The following is a 19,681-nucleotide window of genomic DNA, read 5'->3' as shown; positions in this document are numbered from 1 at the left end:
GTCACTGGTCGTTAGCTCGTTAGCAAGGCCTTGCGCAGCATCACTAGCTACTATGTTAGCAGTTAGCTTAACTTTGTTCTTCTTCTCGGCTTGAGTAATCCACACAAACTCACGGAAAAGTCATCATAAAATCTCTGAAAGAGTCCTGGTCGAACACTCTAACGAAACTGGTGACAGACTTTAATTAAACAATTTGTTTCACCTGGCAGCATACACGCAGCTTCACCCTCGTTTTGTCTCTCTCTCTCTCTCTCTCTCTCTCTCTCTCTCTCGCTCTCTCTTTCCCTTCAAAATAAAATAAAACCACAACCCGTGGCTGTTTCTTCCTCTTCTCACATAGTTCAACATGTTAAACATTTGTAATGAACCCATTAACATATCAAATACAACATTTCAATAAAAATTACCCAATATTAATTAATATAATATTAAAGTAATATCATGACTTCATTGCTGGACAATTGTTTTAACTTCATTTTTTGTATTGATGATGAACTTAAACTCTTTTTAACCTAAAATGATGTATATTAGGCAGGTCACTTATTTATTCCAACTTATATTTACACTCATTCAATTTGGTATGTTGTGTTTTTGATGTTGTCCCAAAATAAACTGACGGACACAATAACTATATTTTTCTTATTTCTGCGTGAATATGTTAGTTCCAGTCTGACCCCAGGGGAACATCATACGTTATTTTCCATTTGTTTCTATTGTTCATCCTATTTGGTGAGATTTGGTGAGTTTCTTTGGAAGACTATGAAACAAGACACTTTTCCAAGTGAAAAAATAATTCTCTTTTGGAAGCTGTGTCCATAACCTTTGAGAGTGGCCAGCAGAAGTAAGGGTGGTCTTTTCCGTGTTCTTGTTTCAGTGTCAGTGCCTTTGGAGACCAGAGACTGACAGACTGAATGATGAGGTCTCCCCATTTTGAGTGGCCCTGTGGCCAAGGCAGTAAAACACTTCCTCAGCCAGAGTAATAGAGTGGAAACAGAGCGGTTTTCTGTTCAAACATGATCCATTTAGCATAGAACATTCAGCCTTAGGATGTGATTCTTTTTTCTTGGGGAGAAATTGGCTTCCTAGTGGTCAACCGTTCTTTTTTCTGGTTCTCTGGATCACAGAATCAGACCAACATAAAAACAACAAAGCTAATGTGCCTGACATCCTTTGCACAGTACTGCATTATGTATTTAAAGAGCAATTGCAGCAAATGCATGTAGAAACTCTTTGTTTTGCCTTTTAACATCTTGTCTGTTATGTATCTCATTTTTTATGAACACAATTCCTTTGACCATGTCATGCACTGTACGTGTAGAATTAGACTATATCTCCCCCACTGTGCAAAGAGCTGCAGAGTAATATTTCTTGCCTTTCTTCACTTGTCTCTTATTTATCATTTTTCAAGGCAATAGTGCTCTGATTGTTTTGTAATGGATGGGAGTAGCAAAGAGGATGGGAATTCCTTCAATACTGACTTGGCTATTAGTGTAAATCGTGTTTTAGACTTAATACTGAGAAGAGACCGATAAACATGATTACCAAATGTAAAATGCTGAACAATCACTGTTTCATTATGAACAATTTGTTTGCAATTATGTAGTTTAATTGCAAGCAGTGTAATGCTAATTAAATCATGCCTATTTTGTTGTCTTACAAATGGCCCTTTCAATAAGAGCCTTTCACTACAGCTTCCTAGAGAGGCATGTAAAGCGGTAAAGAGCTCTGTGATAGAGATATATTGACAGATGCATTGACCTACAGAGCTGGCACTCATTAATGTGACCAATCTCAGCTCTTACTGTACTTGTTGCTAGCACTGTTAAGTCTGTTGAGTCCAACAGAGTGACATCCAACGCAATGAAGTGCTTTTCCAATGAGAGGCCTTGTGGCTGACTCAGACAAACAGCCCCCATGACCTGTGTAATGAGACGGAAGCAGGGAGACAATGTTGTAAATAAGACCACAATAACCTAGACCATGTCTTGACTTTTAGGGACTGCGATCGAGACAAAACCATGACCAAGTCAAGACTGAGGCCAAGACTATGAATATCAGAAGTATTTGCTGCCTGAGATCAGAATTGCGTCAGCAGCAAAACGTACACTATGACATTTCACATTTCAGTAGGGTCAAAGCCTGTGGATGTTCAGGGACAAATGTCTTATATTAAGTTTCTTACGTGATAGGCCTCACGTTTGAATGTAATCCCATACAGCCATTCAGTTGTTAACATAGTGAGAACCCTGACAAATTATAGAGGTGTTGCTATACTTATACCTCTTGTACATGATAGTAAATAGCATGATATACCATAGTAGAGTATGTATTAATTCATTTGGCAGGGGAAGATTGTGGTGTTGTTGACTGTGTTTGTAGTACTTTGGTGGCTTAGACAGCTCTTATGGCGTGTTTCCACTAGCGTGACGTGACTCGCCTCACCTCAGCTGAGGCAATACTATGCGTGATGTCGCCAGACTGCCGGCCACTGATTGGTCAAAGTGCTGTAACCGGAAGAGGCATGAGCAAGACGTCCGACACAGTAGATCAGTTAAAAAGACAAGAAGGTTGAGAGCTGGTTCAGCAGAAGTAGGCCCAGCATGTGAGAATTTGTTAAATTTGATTGCTCCAAATAGTATTATACCCAGAAATGGGATGAAATTAAGAGGAAGCTAATATCAGTCAGTATCACTACAGGAGACAAACTGAAGAGGACTTTTACGGACCCTGGACACCTGAAGTAGTTCCTCTTCACTGCTGATCACTTAATTAATCCTCACAGCCAAATATAATATATCCAATTATGTAAATTAAGCATTTAATCAGCCTTTGAATCAATGACAAATACTTCTTTAAAAGCTTATACCCGCTGTAGTGACTCTCTGCCACACAAACACCTCAGCGCCGCAAAAAAGTCAGAGTTTGATGTAAAACAGCAAATCCACGGCTCATTTCCATCACTCCATTTAACTGAATCAGAGGCTCCACAAATGACGGGCACACAGAAAAATTGAAGTTGCAGTCTCAGAGGTTTGTGTCTTTTTCTCTCAATTTGCTGTTCAACTCAATTAAAATTCCACATCTACAGACGGCCCCTGAGACTATCACTTCACATCTTAGCTCAAGAGTGCTTAGTGTTGTTCACTGAAAAGTGGCCTGTAAATACAGTAGGCTACTTTATATGTAGTCTGTGCTAATGGCTGAGTTTGGAATTACTTTTAATGGACATACAGACCGTGAGGTCAGGACTCAAGGCAGGACTCATACGCAGAGGAAGTACCAACTTTATTGTTTCTGATTTTAGTGAGCCTCTTCCCAGGGACTAAATAATCAGGCTATGAAACTAAAATCACTCTCAAGGAGGCTAAAGGCTATGAAAACTCTAAGAACAAAAAAAAAATCACTCTCAAGGGAGACTAAAGACTATGAAACTTCTAAGAACAAAAAATCCATCTTTAGGAGGCTAAACTACACAGAAAGTTATAGGTTCTAAGTAACAAAATGTATCAACAAAATAGAGATGTAGCTGAATCCATTTCCATGGGCCAGATCCCTGTTTAGTTTGTAAAAACCTTTTTTTTTTTTTCCACTTATGTTGACATTACAAATAAGTTTTACGCTGCTATCTGTAAAAAATTGTATATTAATCTTAATATTTTTTGTCTTTGTTTCCCCCTTCAGTATCAAAAAATGGCATCAAGAACCATTATTACAACCATACTTTTTCTACATCTCTCCCCCCTTCCTTTAAACCTCTGAGAGTCACTTGTTAACACATGTAATACATAATAAATAAAACCCCACCTGCCCCACTTGCACTACCTCCCTCTAAGGCTGAACATTACTGCCCCCTGTGGCTGGGAATACGAAACCACCAGCAGGTTCCAGATCCCCCTCCTCGTCTGTTCTCAGTAGGCATGCAGACATTGGCTTTACAGTGGCGATGCTCTGTGCACAGGGTGCATATTAAAGCCTCCAGCTATACTGGCGTATGGAATAATGAAAATGTTTCAAGTATCAACACACATACAGTTTTTGACAGAAACGTTACTTTTGATCGTCTTTATGTTGAGAGCATATTGGAGGCAGAGGAAGCTTTATGTGCACACAGACGACATAACTGATCCGATATTCCTCTGTGCCTGGGAGAAGTGTTATTTTCACCAAAAATGGACAAACGTGTGAGTCATCACAGCTCGCAGCCACGCTGCCAACAATTACACTGTATTTGTTGGGGGGGAAACAAAAAAAGGCTCTGTGAAACTAAAACATACGCTCATGCTTTTAGTCCATGTAGAGAATAATGTTCTGCCTTCAGGAGCATCAGGAGGTTTCCTCTCTATTTAATCCCTTCTTCTCTCTTTCATTTTCATCCATTCAACATTTCACAGTTTTGTTGACAAGGACTAAACAACTGTGTTTTCCAAATCCACATATTTACACAGATGATAGAAGAAAAAAAACATGGTTTATATGTTTGTATACAGCTTATAATAACAAACAATAGCAAATCGACCCCAACCTAATTGCACAACATCACACAAGTGAGCTTTTTTCAGGACAGTGTGACAGGGAGCCAGCATGCGCCCTAAAACTGAAGAAGCTAAATAGAACTCAGCCGTCATTACTTCAATTATTTACATGTGTGATCTTCCTACTGAGACCTGTCAAAATGGCTGCTGTGCAATAGGCCCATCCAGACTCCACATTGCTGCCATAGATACAGAATTCTGAAATGCAGAACGTCTCACTTCAACAGATGTCCCATCTGCCATCGCAGCACAGAAGAATCTCCAACACTAACCTGGACAAACGAGCTCCTCATGTTTCTGCTGCACGCTTGTAATACACCACGTATTATGCAGCTGTGTGATATCATTTCATTTCATGTGATTTGTTTGAAACAATCCGTAGCAAATGGAAATTTAAGGCAATGAGAGTTACTTTCAGTGGTTACACTGATAAATGCTGCAAGGAGAATTCCCCAGACCATCTGTTCTCCATCAAAACCCTTAAAAATGTAACTCATACAGTTCATTATGTCCTTGTATCTGTGTGTGTGTGTGTGTGTGTGCGTGTGTGAAAACACTAAAGCACTAAATCCCTGGACAATCTGTTCTTACACAACCTATAAAGAGATAAATAAATTTATTTCCTTAAATATTATTCCTCAATTCTGCGATCTTGGTGGATTGAAGCATAAAAACTAAGGTCAAAGTCGTCATGTAAATACACCAAAGCAATGAAATCTAATTATAGGCAGAAGCGATCGTGCCCTAATGAGCACTAAACATTTTATCTGTTAAATATTGTATTTTACTCTGTGTATTTCTGCTGCTCCTCTGCCTTGCAGACTTGTCCCTGTGTGATATCGGTTGCAAATGCTGCCCTTTGTATGTGAGTGTGCTTGGGAAAACATGGGTTGACTTACTGAGATGATATCAACTGTCCTGTTAATACTTAATGTGACTGCAGTTGTTACATTTAATGAAGCCAGAGCAATGCTCAGGGCAGGTTAACCCGCACCGTGGTTTACATGCCTCAGAGCCACTATTACAAATGCTGATCCTCTACATGGGAGTAGAAAGTCATTGTTCATATTCAGGATGACAACATGAGAGATTCTCTCAGGGGGAAGTTGGGAGAGGAGTTGAGCTCAGGTCAGCAAAGGTCCGTCTTCTGCAGAAGACATGTGTTTAATGAGTCTCCTGTGGTCTGCAGGTTCCGCCAGCATGAATAAATAAATGACACAACAGAGCAAAAACACTATTCCCACCAGGTTTTCTAATACTTCATCCTTATCATCTTCATCCAGCGAGTTTGATGAGTTCTGTTCTTTTCCAGCCACTTGTCATAATCATACATGTTGATATATATATATATATATATATATATATATATATATATATATATATATATATATATATATATATATACATATGTATATACTTAGTATGGCTGTAAGAATGTTATTATTAATAATAATAACAGCAGCAACAGAAGAAACACATTAGTAATACTATAAGTCAGAGTAGTAGTAATGATGCCAAATTTTTAACCTTTAGTTTTCCATGAAGCCACATTGAGATTAAAGTCTCTTTTACAAGGGAGACTTGACCAAGACAAGGTCATTTGTTAACAATATTAACAACAACATATAACATCAGAAAACAACATGTGCAAAAAATATAGATGAAGAAAAAAGCAGAAGGCAGCAATAATTAGCCATTCTTTTAGGAAAAGCTTGATTTTCCAGTCAGTCAAGTTCGTAGAGGAAAAAAGGCACTGCAATGTATATAATGCACACACACACACACGCACACACACCAACTATCATATAAACATGCCAGTTCAGGTGAAGTCCACTTTGAATCTCTATTAGCATTTTTGACCTAGTTTCTTTCCAAGTTATTTTTCCTTTTTCTTGTTTTTGTTGGTTTTCTTCTTTAAGCTCCGCCTCAACTCTGCTCTCACAAAATGGTTTGGATAATTTGTATTTCGGTCAATACATTCATGGATGTGCGGTAAATCACTGCTATCAGATATAACACTGCCCCAGCTGTTTCAACAAAATGAGTCCGTTTATCAATGGATTAGTATAAAATGTAACATGCTGTGGTTTGCTCGAGTGATTTGACACACAGCATGCAGGGGCTCAGTTCATTATGTGTGAGAAAATGGCTTCCCGATATTAAAAAGACCCTGTTACTTTATGTATTTACATTGTACATGTGCTAACCTGTCACAGACAGAATAGATAGTTTCACTGTAATCTGTCATCATGGCTTAAATGTTATTACTTTATTATACATTTTGCATGTAACATTAAAAGTAACTGGCATCTTTGTTTGATTTTTACTCCGGTGGCCTTCAGCATGAAAGCTCCAAAACAATGATTTCTGTCTGTGACCTATGGTACTGTCACATTTCAATCAGCGTATGAAAAATGTATATATAATGAATAATGTGCTGATGGTCTTCAGAGAGTCTGGAACTTGGGTGTCTGAGCAGCTACGATAGGAGAAGTTCAAACACTGGTGCTTGGTGACCTGATGAAAGTGATGAAGAATGTTGTATCAAATGAAATTATGTGCTGCAGTTTCCCAGACAACCGTCACAGGGGATTATTTTTCTGGTCCCCCAACTAATTTGTTGCTGAATTGTCCCATCGTAAAAACACATGTGAATATGTACAAATAACATAAAATGAAGTTATCATGAATACAAACATTTCGTGGGAATGATTAATTTACCATTTCAAACTGATATCACTGTGTTACACTGGACTGAGTGGTGATGTACGAGAAAGCTTTATTACAGTTTTAATGAATTCTGTCCTCATAAATTCTACATGATCCGATATCTTCTTTTGTCTTCAGAAGACATGAGTCAGAGTTTTAGTAAAAACAAGCACGACTGGCTGATAGAAAAACAGATGCAGTGAATTGTGGTGGTGGTGGTGGAGAGGTGTGTGTGGAATACATTATGAGAGTGATGCAGTGTCCCACAACCAGGCTATAAACTGCAGCATAATCCTCAGTCAGTACTGCACTGTTTACGTTTTGGTCACTTTGCTCAAAGGAACTGCTTTTATTGCCCACATTAAATCTATGACATCACCTTTTTTTTATTTATTTTTGGAGACAAAATCCAATGTAACTGCATTCAGTTAATGGGGAAGAAGAAGAAGAAGAAGATGATGATGATGATGATGATGTGATTGCTGTAACAAGCTGCATCACTGGCAGTGTGTGCTCTCATGTTCCTCAGCTCCAAGTTCTGCTTCATCATCTCCCCTGAATCATACACAGTCACACAGGCTGATACATGTAACACAATGTGAACACACACACACAGACACAGACACACACAGCAGCAGCAGCTCTCCTTCAAGAGCCAAATGCGCATACAAGATGGTTTACAAGAGGAGATTGAGAGAGGATGGAGAAAGAGAGCGGGAGGGTGTTGAGCAAGCCCCCATCGATCTAAGAGAGAGAGAGAGAGAGAGAAGGGGGTGGAAGAAAGCCCAGCGCCTGCCTGCATCTTTATCCCAGCGCACCAGCCCCCCACCCCTTCCGCACCCCACCCCACACACACACCCCTCTCTCCACCTCTCTCTCTCTCTCTCTCTGTGTTTCTCTCTGATGCTGACAGGAGGTGAGGCGCTCTTTCTCCCCCCCTCCCTCGTCGTCATCTCGGGGAAACCTGGACCAGAGGAAAGTGCAGAGAGACCAACAGACGGCCAAGAGACGCATCCAGAAACCAAGACTGTGCGCAGTAAACGCTTCGAGAGACGCAGCAACTTCCAGCGGCAGCGTGCTCGGTGCGGTCTGCGCGGAGCTCTGGAGCTGTTGGGACCAGAGAGGTAGGATGATGCTCAACCTGCTGCTGCTGCATGCAGACAGACAGACAGGGGGACATTTAACAACAAACATTCACGTGCACTTTGGTTGCATGTATACAGGGTTCGTGCACGTGCGTCCCACAGCGTCACGGGCTGCGCACTGTTGCGAGGAAAAAAGCGTCTGCAGTGTGTCACTGTGTTTATGTTGAGCTCAGCTGAAAGGTCGCCATAACGCCGTATATAGATACTAATGGTGGCGCGTGGCGCGTGCGTGACGTGCTTGAGTTCTTTTTCCAGAGTGTGGGGTTTGTATTCGCTTCATCATGTGGTGCGTTCCAGTGACAGGTTGTTTGGCAAACAAAAGATGGGAGTTCGGTGCAATGTGGTGGATTTACTTCACATAGTTGGTCTGATCAAGTGGTGCTCTGTGCCTGTGCTGCAGTTTCACACTGTGTGTGTGTGTGTGTGTGTGTCACTGACTTGTTAGATTCTGATGGGTTGAAGATGGGCTATTCTCATGACAAAAGGGCACAGCAAACAAACTCAATACCAAATTGCTCAGCACTCATGCATGTAAGTAAATATGCACAGTTTGTTTTGTTTATACAACAACTTTTAAACATCCTGTTTACAGTTAGAATTATTTACAGTTAGAATAATACTATCTAGCAAATAGCCTGCCATGACTGTAAGGTGGAGTCAGGCCAAGGAATCACCACCAAGTCATAGTCAGTGCTGTATTTTTAATTGTCAGTTTGTCAAACTTTGTTAGAATCAGCAATATACTTTTTTCACGACATGTGCACATGAGTTCCTTTCCCATCTGAGACACTTGAATAACAAGGACAGCGTGATAAGTTGGTGTTACAGGAGTTAAGAGTCTTTTCCAACATTTTGTCACAAAAACCTCAACATTGTTTGAACCACTTGACAAACCAAACACAACTCATTCCCCTTACTTCCTGGTTGGGACACTTTCAGCTCATGGTCTTCATCAGCAGATGAAGTTTTTCTCTGTTGTCATGAACCTACAGAAGCACCAACAATAACACACCTGATAACCCAACAATAACACACCTGAGTCAAATATCGGCTCGTCATCGAGCTCAGCAAAAGCCTGATAACGACCCTTTGATTTCAGTCAGGTGTGTTGGAGCAGGGCCACATCCAAAACAAAGGCATTTTTCATGAATAGTGTTGCCAGAGATTTGAGATCCTGATGTCATGACGACCAGTAAAGTAAGATGCCAATCTATGCCACATGCAGTGTCAGCACCAGTTCACATTTAAAAAAACAAACAAACAAAAAACAGGAATAGCTCTGGATAATAACTTTGTCATCTCTGGGCTCTTAAGAAACAAAACAGAAACCAAGGTTGTAATATTAGGACAAGTGTGAACATGCGGGAAGGTTGAGAGGAAGCAGAGACTGCATCTTCCTCCACTGTTTACCTGAACTGTTTTATAACCTTCGTGTGGTATTTGGCTCAAATTGACCTGCTTCACTAAAATAAAATTTAATACAAGCAGGATGTCTTCCAACCTGGAGCTCAGTGACATTGGTTAATTGAATTGAGTTCCTAAATGTTACGATATACACACATATTTATGTCCTCCATACAAAGCTCAGGCCAATTTGACCTATAGACACAGACAGACACAGAATCTTACTATCTCGCTCTCTCCATACAAGAATATTTCATGATACAAGGATAAAACAGAAAACATGAATGTGGAAGTGAATGTGAAAATGAGCTTGCAGTAGAAGGAAAACCAAGTTTGTGAGTTGGTTGCCGTGTATGCACTTTAGAGGCTACAGGTCTTGTAAGGCCATGTCCATTCCTGGAATCCATCCACTCTATTGTCTGGCAAGGAATTAGCCTCTGAGCACATGGCCATTGTTTTAGGGGTTGGAATGCAGACAGCACATGGAATAAACAATAAACAGTACAACACTAGAATCAATATCACCATTGAGTGGAGAATGATAAAACACCAGGAAAGGCTAATGTACAATCATTTCTGGAAACATCTACATCTCTGACTATCTGTAGTAATCTGATGACAAGGTTCTCTTATTATATGCAGATCACCATGGGGTCACTGGTCACTCCACCGAACCATCACACCTGATGGTTGCACTTTTCATTTCATACAATTACAAATATTTTCTCTTCTTCTTGCTTAGCTAACACATTTGTCTTAAATGTCAGGTTTTCAAATCAGATCCACACGAGGCTGTCTGAGGTCACATGGTAATATTTTTAGACTTGATTCTCTCTTTTTATGAAATTATAAACTAGACCACAATGGGCCCCCGCACACTGAGTTTTCAGAATGAAAATACTTTAGCGATCATAACTTCATAACCTAAACACGTCTTCTAAACACAGTATATGCCATCCATTGTCTACATACAGCTACAGTCCAGATGCTAAAGCAAGCAAGTCCACCTTGTGTTGTCAGCAGTTATGACAACACAATTTTAATTAGCATTTCTTTGTCCTCTCACACATCGTGAAAAGTGGTACAGCGGCCCACTCAGCGTGCCACTGCAGCCTTACATGGACACGCACACTTGCGGTTCTAAGTTTAACTGCTTCATCAAAGCACCGGCAGCCAAAAACAATGGCTGCAATGGAGAGAGAATCTGTGAAACAGAACACAATGTCAGAATGGAGAGTTTGGATTTCATGAGGTAGGGAGGGAGGGAGGGAGGGAGGGATATGGATGTAAACAGAGAGGGATGGAGAGATGAGGAAAAGGAGGATGGAACGAAGAAGAGAAGAAAGCAAGAGGATCGCATATAACCCATGTGCAGTGAGCTCAGCAGTAACCCCGGGGAAATTCAGCAGCACAGCAGAGTTACTTTGCTTTTTTGATTTTGATTTGATGAATATTCATGATCAGGCAGTTAGAGGGAGGGAGTCTGGTTCATGGCATAATTTTGACGTGTTGCTGCTGCAGTTTATATAAAGGGGTGTTGCTTCGAAAGAGAGAGTCTTGCCTGAGTAGCCAAAGACTGTAGCTTTTTCCTCTGTTGTTGAAAGAAATGTATGTGGTTATGTAGGGTGATGAGTTCTTTATGTTATGATACACTGGAGTAAGTCAATCCCACTTAAATATCTCCAACTAATATCTATGTATTCATTTTCTGCTGCTAATCAAAGATTATGTCCAGACATTATTCTCCCACACCGTGTCCTCCAGCTCATACTTGAGGTGATGTAAAAAAAAAAAATAGACCAAATACCTCTTATTGTAACCCTTGGGCTCTTAGTTTCCAAAATACCTTCATACCAGGTAGTCGATGCCTCAACCTTGTCCTTTTAACATGAATAGCAGTAGTTCTACTCTGATCTCCTTCAGGGGATTTTACTGTGTAAGGTGAGCTCAGCTCCCCTGCACAAAAGTTCAAGATAAAAGGTAAAGGTTGTACCCTTAAACCAAAGGCTTTACCTTAGTCCCCTCCTCACCTTGACATTCCAGTACAACATTTGTATCACTCCTGACACTTCACATTCAACTGACGGACAAGACATGTGTCTTATATTCAAGAACCTAACCTGAAGTGAGCAATCATCCTCCAGCATTTGCAATTTATACCACACCATCTTGGTCTATTTAGCCTCAATCCTGTTGCTCCACACTTGGATTTAAACTGCCTTAACAGGCCCAGCAATTCACCGCATCGGTGCAGCATTCACAGTAATGCAGCCTTGGGATTCCTTGGAGGTGCTGGACGAAGTGGCCTGGGAGAGGGAAGTCTGGGCACCTCTGCTCAAGCTGCTACTCCTGCGACCTGACCTCGGATAAGCAGTGGAAGATGGGTGGATGGATAGACAATATTCAAGTCCCAATACATCTTGGTCTATTTAGTCTCAATCCTGTTGCAAATCCTGTTGTTTCACTTGGATTTAAAGTGCTTTAACAGGCACAGCAACTCAGAACGATCTTGTGTTCTGCTTACTGATGGCTGTATTCAGACTGCGCTGTATATGTTGTTGTATCAACCTACAGACATTAACTAAAAAATAACAACAATTCTTAACCCTAATCTTCACCAGTTTCTCAGAAATTAGGTTCTGCCTCATCAGGACCACTGAAACAATAACTTGTGTGTTTATGGTTCCGGATTTACTTAATTTACTAAATGTTTATTTAGTAAATTTAATTTAATTTGATGTTTACCTGGCACACTGCCCTACACTGCATCTACTTATCATGACCTTTTTCAATCTTGCACCTGACAAATACTCCATATTACAAAAAAACAACACTAATCATTTACAAAAAAAACAAAATAAGTACCAAACCTGCTCTAAAACCGAATTAAAACTAAAACTATTGAAAAATCCAAAACTACAGTACTATAACTTTGGTCTCCATGAGGACTGCAGGTCCTGACAAGGTCAGTGTTTATGCAAAAAAGGTCCTATAAAGGTAAACAAAACACACACATAATGTTTTTTATATCATTAAGTTTTATTGTATTTCTTGCCCTTCTTAATATCCTCATCTTTTATATTTTCGGTGCTTCTTCCATCCTTCCTCACCTGCTTTAGTCCTTTCTTGCCTCCTTCCTCCAATGTATTTCTTTACCTCTTGTCCTTTTCATCCCTGATCTTGCTCAAATCCCTCCTCTTCCCCTTTTTGTCCCTCATACCCTTCCTGCTTTTGTCACCCTCTCCCTCCTTACGGCAACCTTGACAACATTGAGAGGTACAGCAGGAAATAGACTGACATGGTTTTGCTGCCATGAAAAGTATTTTGTGCACAGTTGTGGAGGTTGCATTGGCTGACTTTCACACAGAAAATCATGTTTCCTGCTGTTACTGTAATGTTGGATTTTGTTTTAAACCATGACAACCAACTTACATTTCATTTAATTCCAGTGGAACCACAATAACCTAATATAGGCTTGTCAAAGTCATCAGATGTGTTTTTGTGGTCATTTGTGAAGCTTGTCAGCCTCTCCAACACACCTGATTCCAATACTCATCATCAAGCTCTGCGAAAGCCAGATAACGAGCCATTCATTTGAATCAGGTGTGTTGGAGCAGGGCAACATCTAAAACATGCAGGGATCCCAGAGGATCAGGATTGGGAAACACTGGTTTAAAGGATTTGGAGTTGTCTTTACCTTGCCAGCTCTATACGTTGCTCTCCAGGTTAAATCAAGATCTCATCCCTCACAAAATGTGTCCGTTGTGTACCTTTCCAAGTGGACAGTGGCCATTGCTTGCTGGCACTACTGGAGGTGCTGTGCACATTTATAACAATCACATGGAAAGGCAGTTAAAAAAAAAAATGTAGAAACTGCACATGAGGTTTTGTTGTGTTAATCACCTTTTGTTACGACTCAGTAATTTGATTCCTTGCTCTCATTGAATTGGTGCGAAACAATCTTTTATTTAAACTTGTCAATATTAATCAGACACAGTAGTTAAGAAGTCATTTTCCACCCGGGTGAAAAATAGTATTTTGCTGCACTATGGGGCCAAAGTTTTTGATCATGGTGTGGTGAGTGGAATGTCTGTTCGTACAACAGCATCCCAGTACGCCTGAAAATCAACAAGTAAACAAATATAATAATAATGTTAATAATACAGCACTCTTGCCACTCTTGACTCCATTGTGCATGGAGTTTGCATGTTCGGGGGCCGAGTTCTCCGGGTTCTCCGGCTTCCTCCACAGTCCAAAACATGCAATATGGGGATTAGGCCAATTGGGCACTCTAAATTGACCATCGGTGTGATTGTAAGAGTGGATGTTTTTTTTCCTCTGTATGTGGCCCTGTGATGGACTGGCGAACTGTCCAGGGTGTACCCCGCCTATCGCCCTATGTCTAATAATACTTTATAATGATGCTGTTATGGTATTACCTGTGACTATCCTTCAACATTCATATTTTGTCTCTTCTCTGTCCAAACACGTATCTCATTTTCTGTCTTTCAGGTGGCTGTAAGCCTCCATCCCTTTGCTCTTGGTCAAACATGGAGTTCCCAGATGATTTCCTCCTGGCCGAGCTGGACCACCTGCAGTTTTACAATGACTCACTCTACCAGGACAACTTCACAGGGGCCTACAATGAGACTGACGCATTACTGCCAACAGGGGTGAAAGTCACCATCGTGGTCGTCTATATGATCGTTTGCGTCATTGGCATGGTGGGAAACTTTCTGGTCATGTATGTCATCATAAGGTAAGAAAGGGTTTTGGGTTTAGGGATGATATGACCATGGAATGACCACTGTTTCTATAGCAATCCAAACTCCTTAGATGAATTGCTTGATGTTATTATCACACTGTCACTGCATCAGTCAAAGGTTCCTTCCCGTGCATCTCAACATTTAATGGTGTATGACATCTCTGCAGTTCAATGTTAAAAAAAAAACAAAAAACAAGATTATAAATGCATGTTTTTGAGTAGTGTACTTTTATTTTCCAACACTTTCGTATTTATCTTTAAGGTAAATGAGCTTTTCATTCTGGTCACCGATTAATTTCCCATCACTGATATTGTGAAATTACCATGGATGCATTACAGAACTGTGACTGAATTTAATGAGCACCAGAAGAGGCAACAACTCTCCTACATACTCCCATACAACTCTTCTGTGAGGGAGTTAGCTGCATGACTACCTATTACTTTAATGTCTACCGTAAAGCACCAAGCCAATGTACAACCACATTCCCACTCTACTAACAGCCTATACATTTTCAATGGCATCTGTAGATGACTCATCTTGTCAATCATTTGAGCCATTTGACACACATTTTCTGATAACTATGTATCCAATTACTGTAACTTGAATATCTGTGTAGTCTTGATGTAATAGCCGCTTACTTCTCCAGTGTTTGCAATGTGACTACCAGGCATATGTGTACCTCATCAGCCACTCAAGTAATGGGAAAGAAAGGTATAAATGACCTATTTAAGATATAAATGTTTAAGGTGTCTTAAGCAGAAAACCCAATAATGAAGATATTTTTATTCAAAGCCCAGCAGACAACTGTCTGGTCATGTAGGGGTCATCCCTAGTGCATGTCTTGTCTCGTTGAAACAAGCGTTAGTGGTAGACACGTGGCTGATGTGTTGGTGGAGTTAGTGTCTGTGTGCAATTGTGTGGGATTAGGCTCAGTGGGCAGCTGCTGTCTACTCATGTATGCCATATTGAACCAGGAGAGTGTGCATGAGATTGTGATTGTGTTAGTGTTTGCTGTACTTTTGCTGTGTATTTAAGTTTACGACATGTTTGAGTTTGATCATTCTAGCCATCTAGTCATGGTATTGCCATGGTATTTTGGAAATAGCACTGCTCAGGGGGCATATTATGACCTATAGTCGTGTAAACACAACGATGGTTGAAGCTCTTGGCAAATGGCAAGACAACTACCTTCTGGTGTGTTCATGGTTTAATACTTGTCTGCTCAAAACACACATCACACTGTATCAAGCACGCTGTGCAACACATGGCTGACTTTCAGACTGTGTTGGTGTGATTCTTGCTGTAATGTCCACCAAAATAAGTTTTTGAATGACCATCAACAAGTGACTGTGATAAAAAGGTATGATGAACATATATATATGTATATATATATATATATATATATATATATATATATATATACTGTATATATATATACATATATAGCCTATATAATGCATATATAGCCTATATAATGCATATATAAATCAAAACAGCCCACTTAATGTTATACATACATATATATGTGTGTGTATACATATATATATATATATATATACGTATATATATACTTTAATAATCCCTTAGGGAAATTCTCTCTCTGCATTTATCCCATCCTCTACCCGGAACCTTCCTAGAACTAGGAGCAGTGGGAAGCCACTGAGCATGGCCCGGGTGTCTGGGAGCAATGGGGGTTGGGTACCTTGCTCAGGGGTACCCAAGCCCTTTGACCTGGTGAGGACTCAAACCGGCAACCCTCCGGTTACAAGCCAAGTTATCCCTAACCCTAACCTTAACCTGAAAAACAATCCAAATCTTAGCCCCAAACATAACCAGCTGTTTAGAAACAAGGTTCAGCCTCATTGGGAACAGTTATTGGTCCCCACGAGGACTACTGGTCCAGACAAGGTCGGCGTTAATGCTGGAAGAGATCTGAACACTTACACACACAGGTGTTGAATCATTTTACCCTCCTGTTAAGTGGTGCCAGCTCTCGGTAAAAACGACCACCCCTGACAATTTGCCCTTATCAGTGGTGTCAGAAGGCAGCAGCACCCGTCATTTCACTGTGTCAGGTTGAATGAAAGGGCTGATTGCACAAGATGGCAGACCACAACACTTGCCATCATCAAATGGTTGAGTAGAGTTCAGGTCTGGTTTGATCTATGGCAAAGGCTCAAAGGTGAATTTTTGTAATTGTATTGGATCCGTGTCTGACATGGCTCCTGAGCTTTACTAAATCCTACAATTGCTTTAAAGCATGAAGAACATCTTTTTTGTGTCATACAAAGCAGTGGAGCAACAGTCAAATCTCTTTATACTCATGTTTCTCAATGAGAGAGCACCCATGTGTGTGTATATGGCATTTGTTTATGCATGCGTGTGTGTTATTAGAAACATCATCAGGAATCCACATATGTTTCCCATTATGGTGATAAAACAGCTGAAGCCACTGCAACACCATGTCCTTTTGGCACATGTTTTCTCGACTCATCAAACAGCTTCAGAGAGATTATCTCTCCTAAACTATTGGGCAATGTCATGATTTAACACGTAGACAATGTTTCCCTGGCTCCGGTGTGAGCCAAGTTCAGCTCTTTGTTTTGTTCACTGACCTTTGACCTTTCCCTATTTCCTTTTACTTCCACAGAAGTAATGTCTCATCAAGTGTGCTTTAAAAATACGTCCCTCTGAAATCTTATGTCGAACACATATGAAAGTTCTATCACAGCTATTGCAACACTGCTCAAAGCCATCAGACTCCATTTACAAAAAAAATCATTCGTCTGTGTCATTTTCATGACAGTGGTAGAAGAAATATTTGACAGAAAATACTTTAGAAAGCACCACTTCAAACAATCTTTGTGGCAAAAAGAATCATTATTTCTGAATCAATTTAGTCTGGGATCATTGACCAGTGATGTAACAACTGTTTTCTGGTTACCAAAAGGCCTGTCTACTTACAGTGGATATTCCTCTTTGTACGTTCTCAGGCATCTTTTTGGACAAATTGTTAAATAATCAACAACCAATTTACACTTGCAGAATGATTGCAAATCATAGCCTTAAAATCACCATTACAAAGGATGTGCAAGTGATATGACATGGACTTGTTCCATCATCTTAGTGATCAGAATTTAAACGATTTATTAAGACTTAAAGACTGCAGCTCACTGTGATTCAGCTTGAGTTGGCGTTAAGGCAATGGGTTGTGGGTAATTTACCTACGATAGACGGACTCATATCTTATCCAATCCAACTTTATTTATAAAGCACTTTAAAAAAAACAACAGCTGAAACAGATGGGACATTTTTAAGTTAAGTGTCATCATGAATAAAAATATAAAATAAACATTTATTCATGTTTATTAGTATTTATTATTTATTAATAATCACCCAAAATCAACAGGGAAGAGCTGAGAATGTTTGTGTTGCAGATGTGCACTCTCTCCATCTCTCTCTCTCTCTCACTAAAACTGACAACCACTAAAAACAAGCAGGAGAATTTAAGAAAAGCAACACATTTTTTACTGTCCGTCTACAGCCTTTGAACCCTGGCAGTGTTGAATGAGCACAGGGTTAGCCATTAGGGTCTCAAGCCAATAGGAGGCCAGGGCACAAATGACATAAATTAACTACAACTGAGTGTAATGTTTTTCCGTCTTACTAAAATTATCATTGGGAGTGGTAGTTGACTTCTTTACTGAGGTTACTACTGTTGAAACACGATGAAACATGCATGTTGACTTTTTTATCATGAAAAAAAAGTTATTTTTTTCATCAGTGCTCCAACTGTTAGTCATCATTATCTATAGAATACTATTTAAACACAGATGCACACTTGTTTACATACTTTATTTGAGTGATTGGAGATACACATGACGATGAGCCTGTTGATTCCTCTTTTAACCCATTGCCTGGTGTTATGAACTCTTCATTTGATCGCTTAGAACTGATGCTAAGGGGGGGGTGATGCCCTAAATGTAGATCAGTATGTTGTCATGGAAACAGAACCAATTTCCTTCAGAAAAATTCCTCTAGGCAGCCCTTTTTCCTCCCAAAAAAAAGAAGAAACTACTGCTTCGACTGAGCAGCTTCACAAAGCTTTTGTGTCTGTCTGCCTTCCTCTCTTACGGTTGCTCTCCGCTGAATTCAACAATATTTCGTTCCCTCCCTGTGGTTTGTCTTCTTGATTTTGTGCCTGTAGCACTAAACAGATGCTCATATGAGTCCCTGCTAATGGCTGTTGCTGCAATAAGATGCAAACGTACCTGCACTGCAGTGCTCTGCCACCAAAAGTTAAAATCCATTCTCCCCACTGTTCTCTGAAGGCAGCAAGAACTGAACACATGCTAAGCTTGCAGCACTGTCGGGAAAAGTGCTCATAAAGCAAGTCTGGGCAAACGAAAACCACTCAACAGACTCTGAGAAACATCTCAGAGTCTCTCCAGACAGACATCCAAGGTGAAACGATGCTGCTGGACGACTGCTTTCATTTAGTGAGCGAGTAACGACAAGTTACAAACAAAACACAAACTCTCAGGGAGCACATTTAAATGTATGAATACAAGCAAGTAAAAGGAAGCTCCAACACAACTAAACAAGACAACTGATATCACTAACAATAATACAGACTGACAATAACAAATGAGCAGTTAAGGAGTAAGGAAGTGAAGGAAAAGGAATTTATTATTATTATTATTATTATTGTTGTTATTATTATTATGATGATTGTTATTCTGTGTCTTCTACACATGTGCTGTATAGGAATATGGAAAGGAATAAATATGAAGACATGGTGGGTCTTCTTTTAGTCTGGGTTTTCTTTGACCTTAAGCTCAGTGAGAAATTAAACCAGCATTTTTATGAAAAAAACAGTAGGTCGTTCTATGTCAGATTTGTGTTCCAGAGATTTGTGAAACATTCATTGTGACTGGATTCTCTAATGTACCTCGTCACTCAGTTAACTGAATCTCTCATGGTTTTTTTATTATGAAAAGAGATCTATTCTATTCAGAAGGCCGAGATTGGAGCCATGTTTGTTCCTTTTTAGTGAGAATAGTTTGCAGCCAATGGGAACAGAGGTGGAAATACAGAGGATCAGGGTCAGTCAACAGAAATGCAG

At 40.0% G+C, this 19,681-nt stretch overlaps 1 protein-coding gene across 1 annotated transcript in view; it reads left to right on the top strand.

Annotated features, from left to right (window-relative positions):
• The first annotated feature begins 8,099 nt into the window (after window positions 1-8,099).
• The window catches only part of oprl1 (opiate receptor-like 1), a 61,621-nt gene continuing 50,039 nt past the window's right edge, over window positions 8,100-19,681 (top strand). The window contains exons 1-2 of the mRNA XM_058643454.1: window positions 8,100-8,365; window positions 14,303-14,549. Coding sequence (XP_058499437.1) covers window positions 14,341-14,549 — 209 coding nt within the window. The 5' untranslated portion in view covers window positions 8,100-8,365; window positions 14,303-14,340. The remainder of the gene's footprint in view (window positions 8,366-14,302; window positions 14,550-19,681) is intronic.

This window comes from Solea solea, chromosome 11, assembly GCF_958295425.1.
Source record: "Solea solea chromosome 11, fSolSol10.1, whole genome shotgun sequence".
NCBI classification, from domain to species: Eukaryota; Metazoa; Chordata; class Actinopteri; order Pleuronectiformes; family Soleidae; genus Solea; species Solea solea.
Note: the sequence above shows the minus strand (reverse complement) of the source record. Positions and strands in the feature narration are given on the sequence as shown.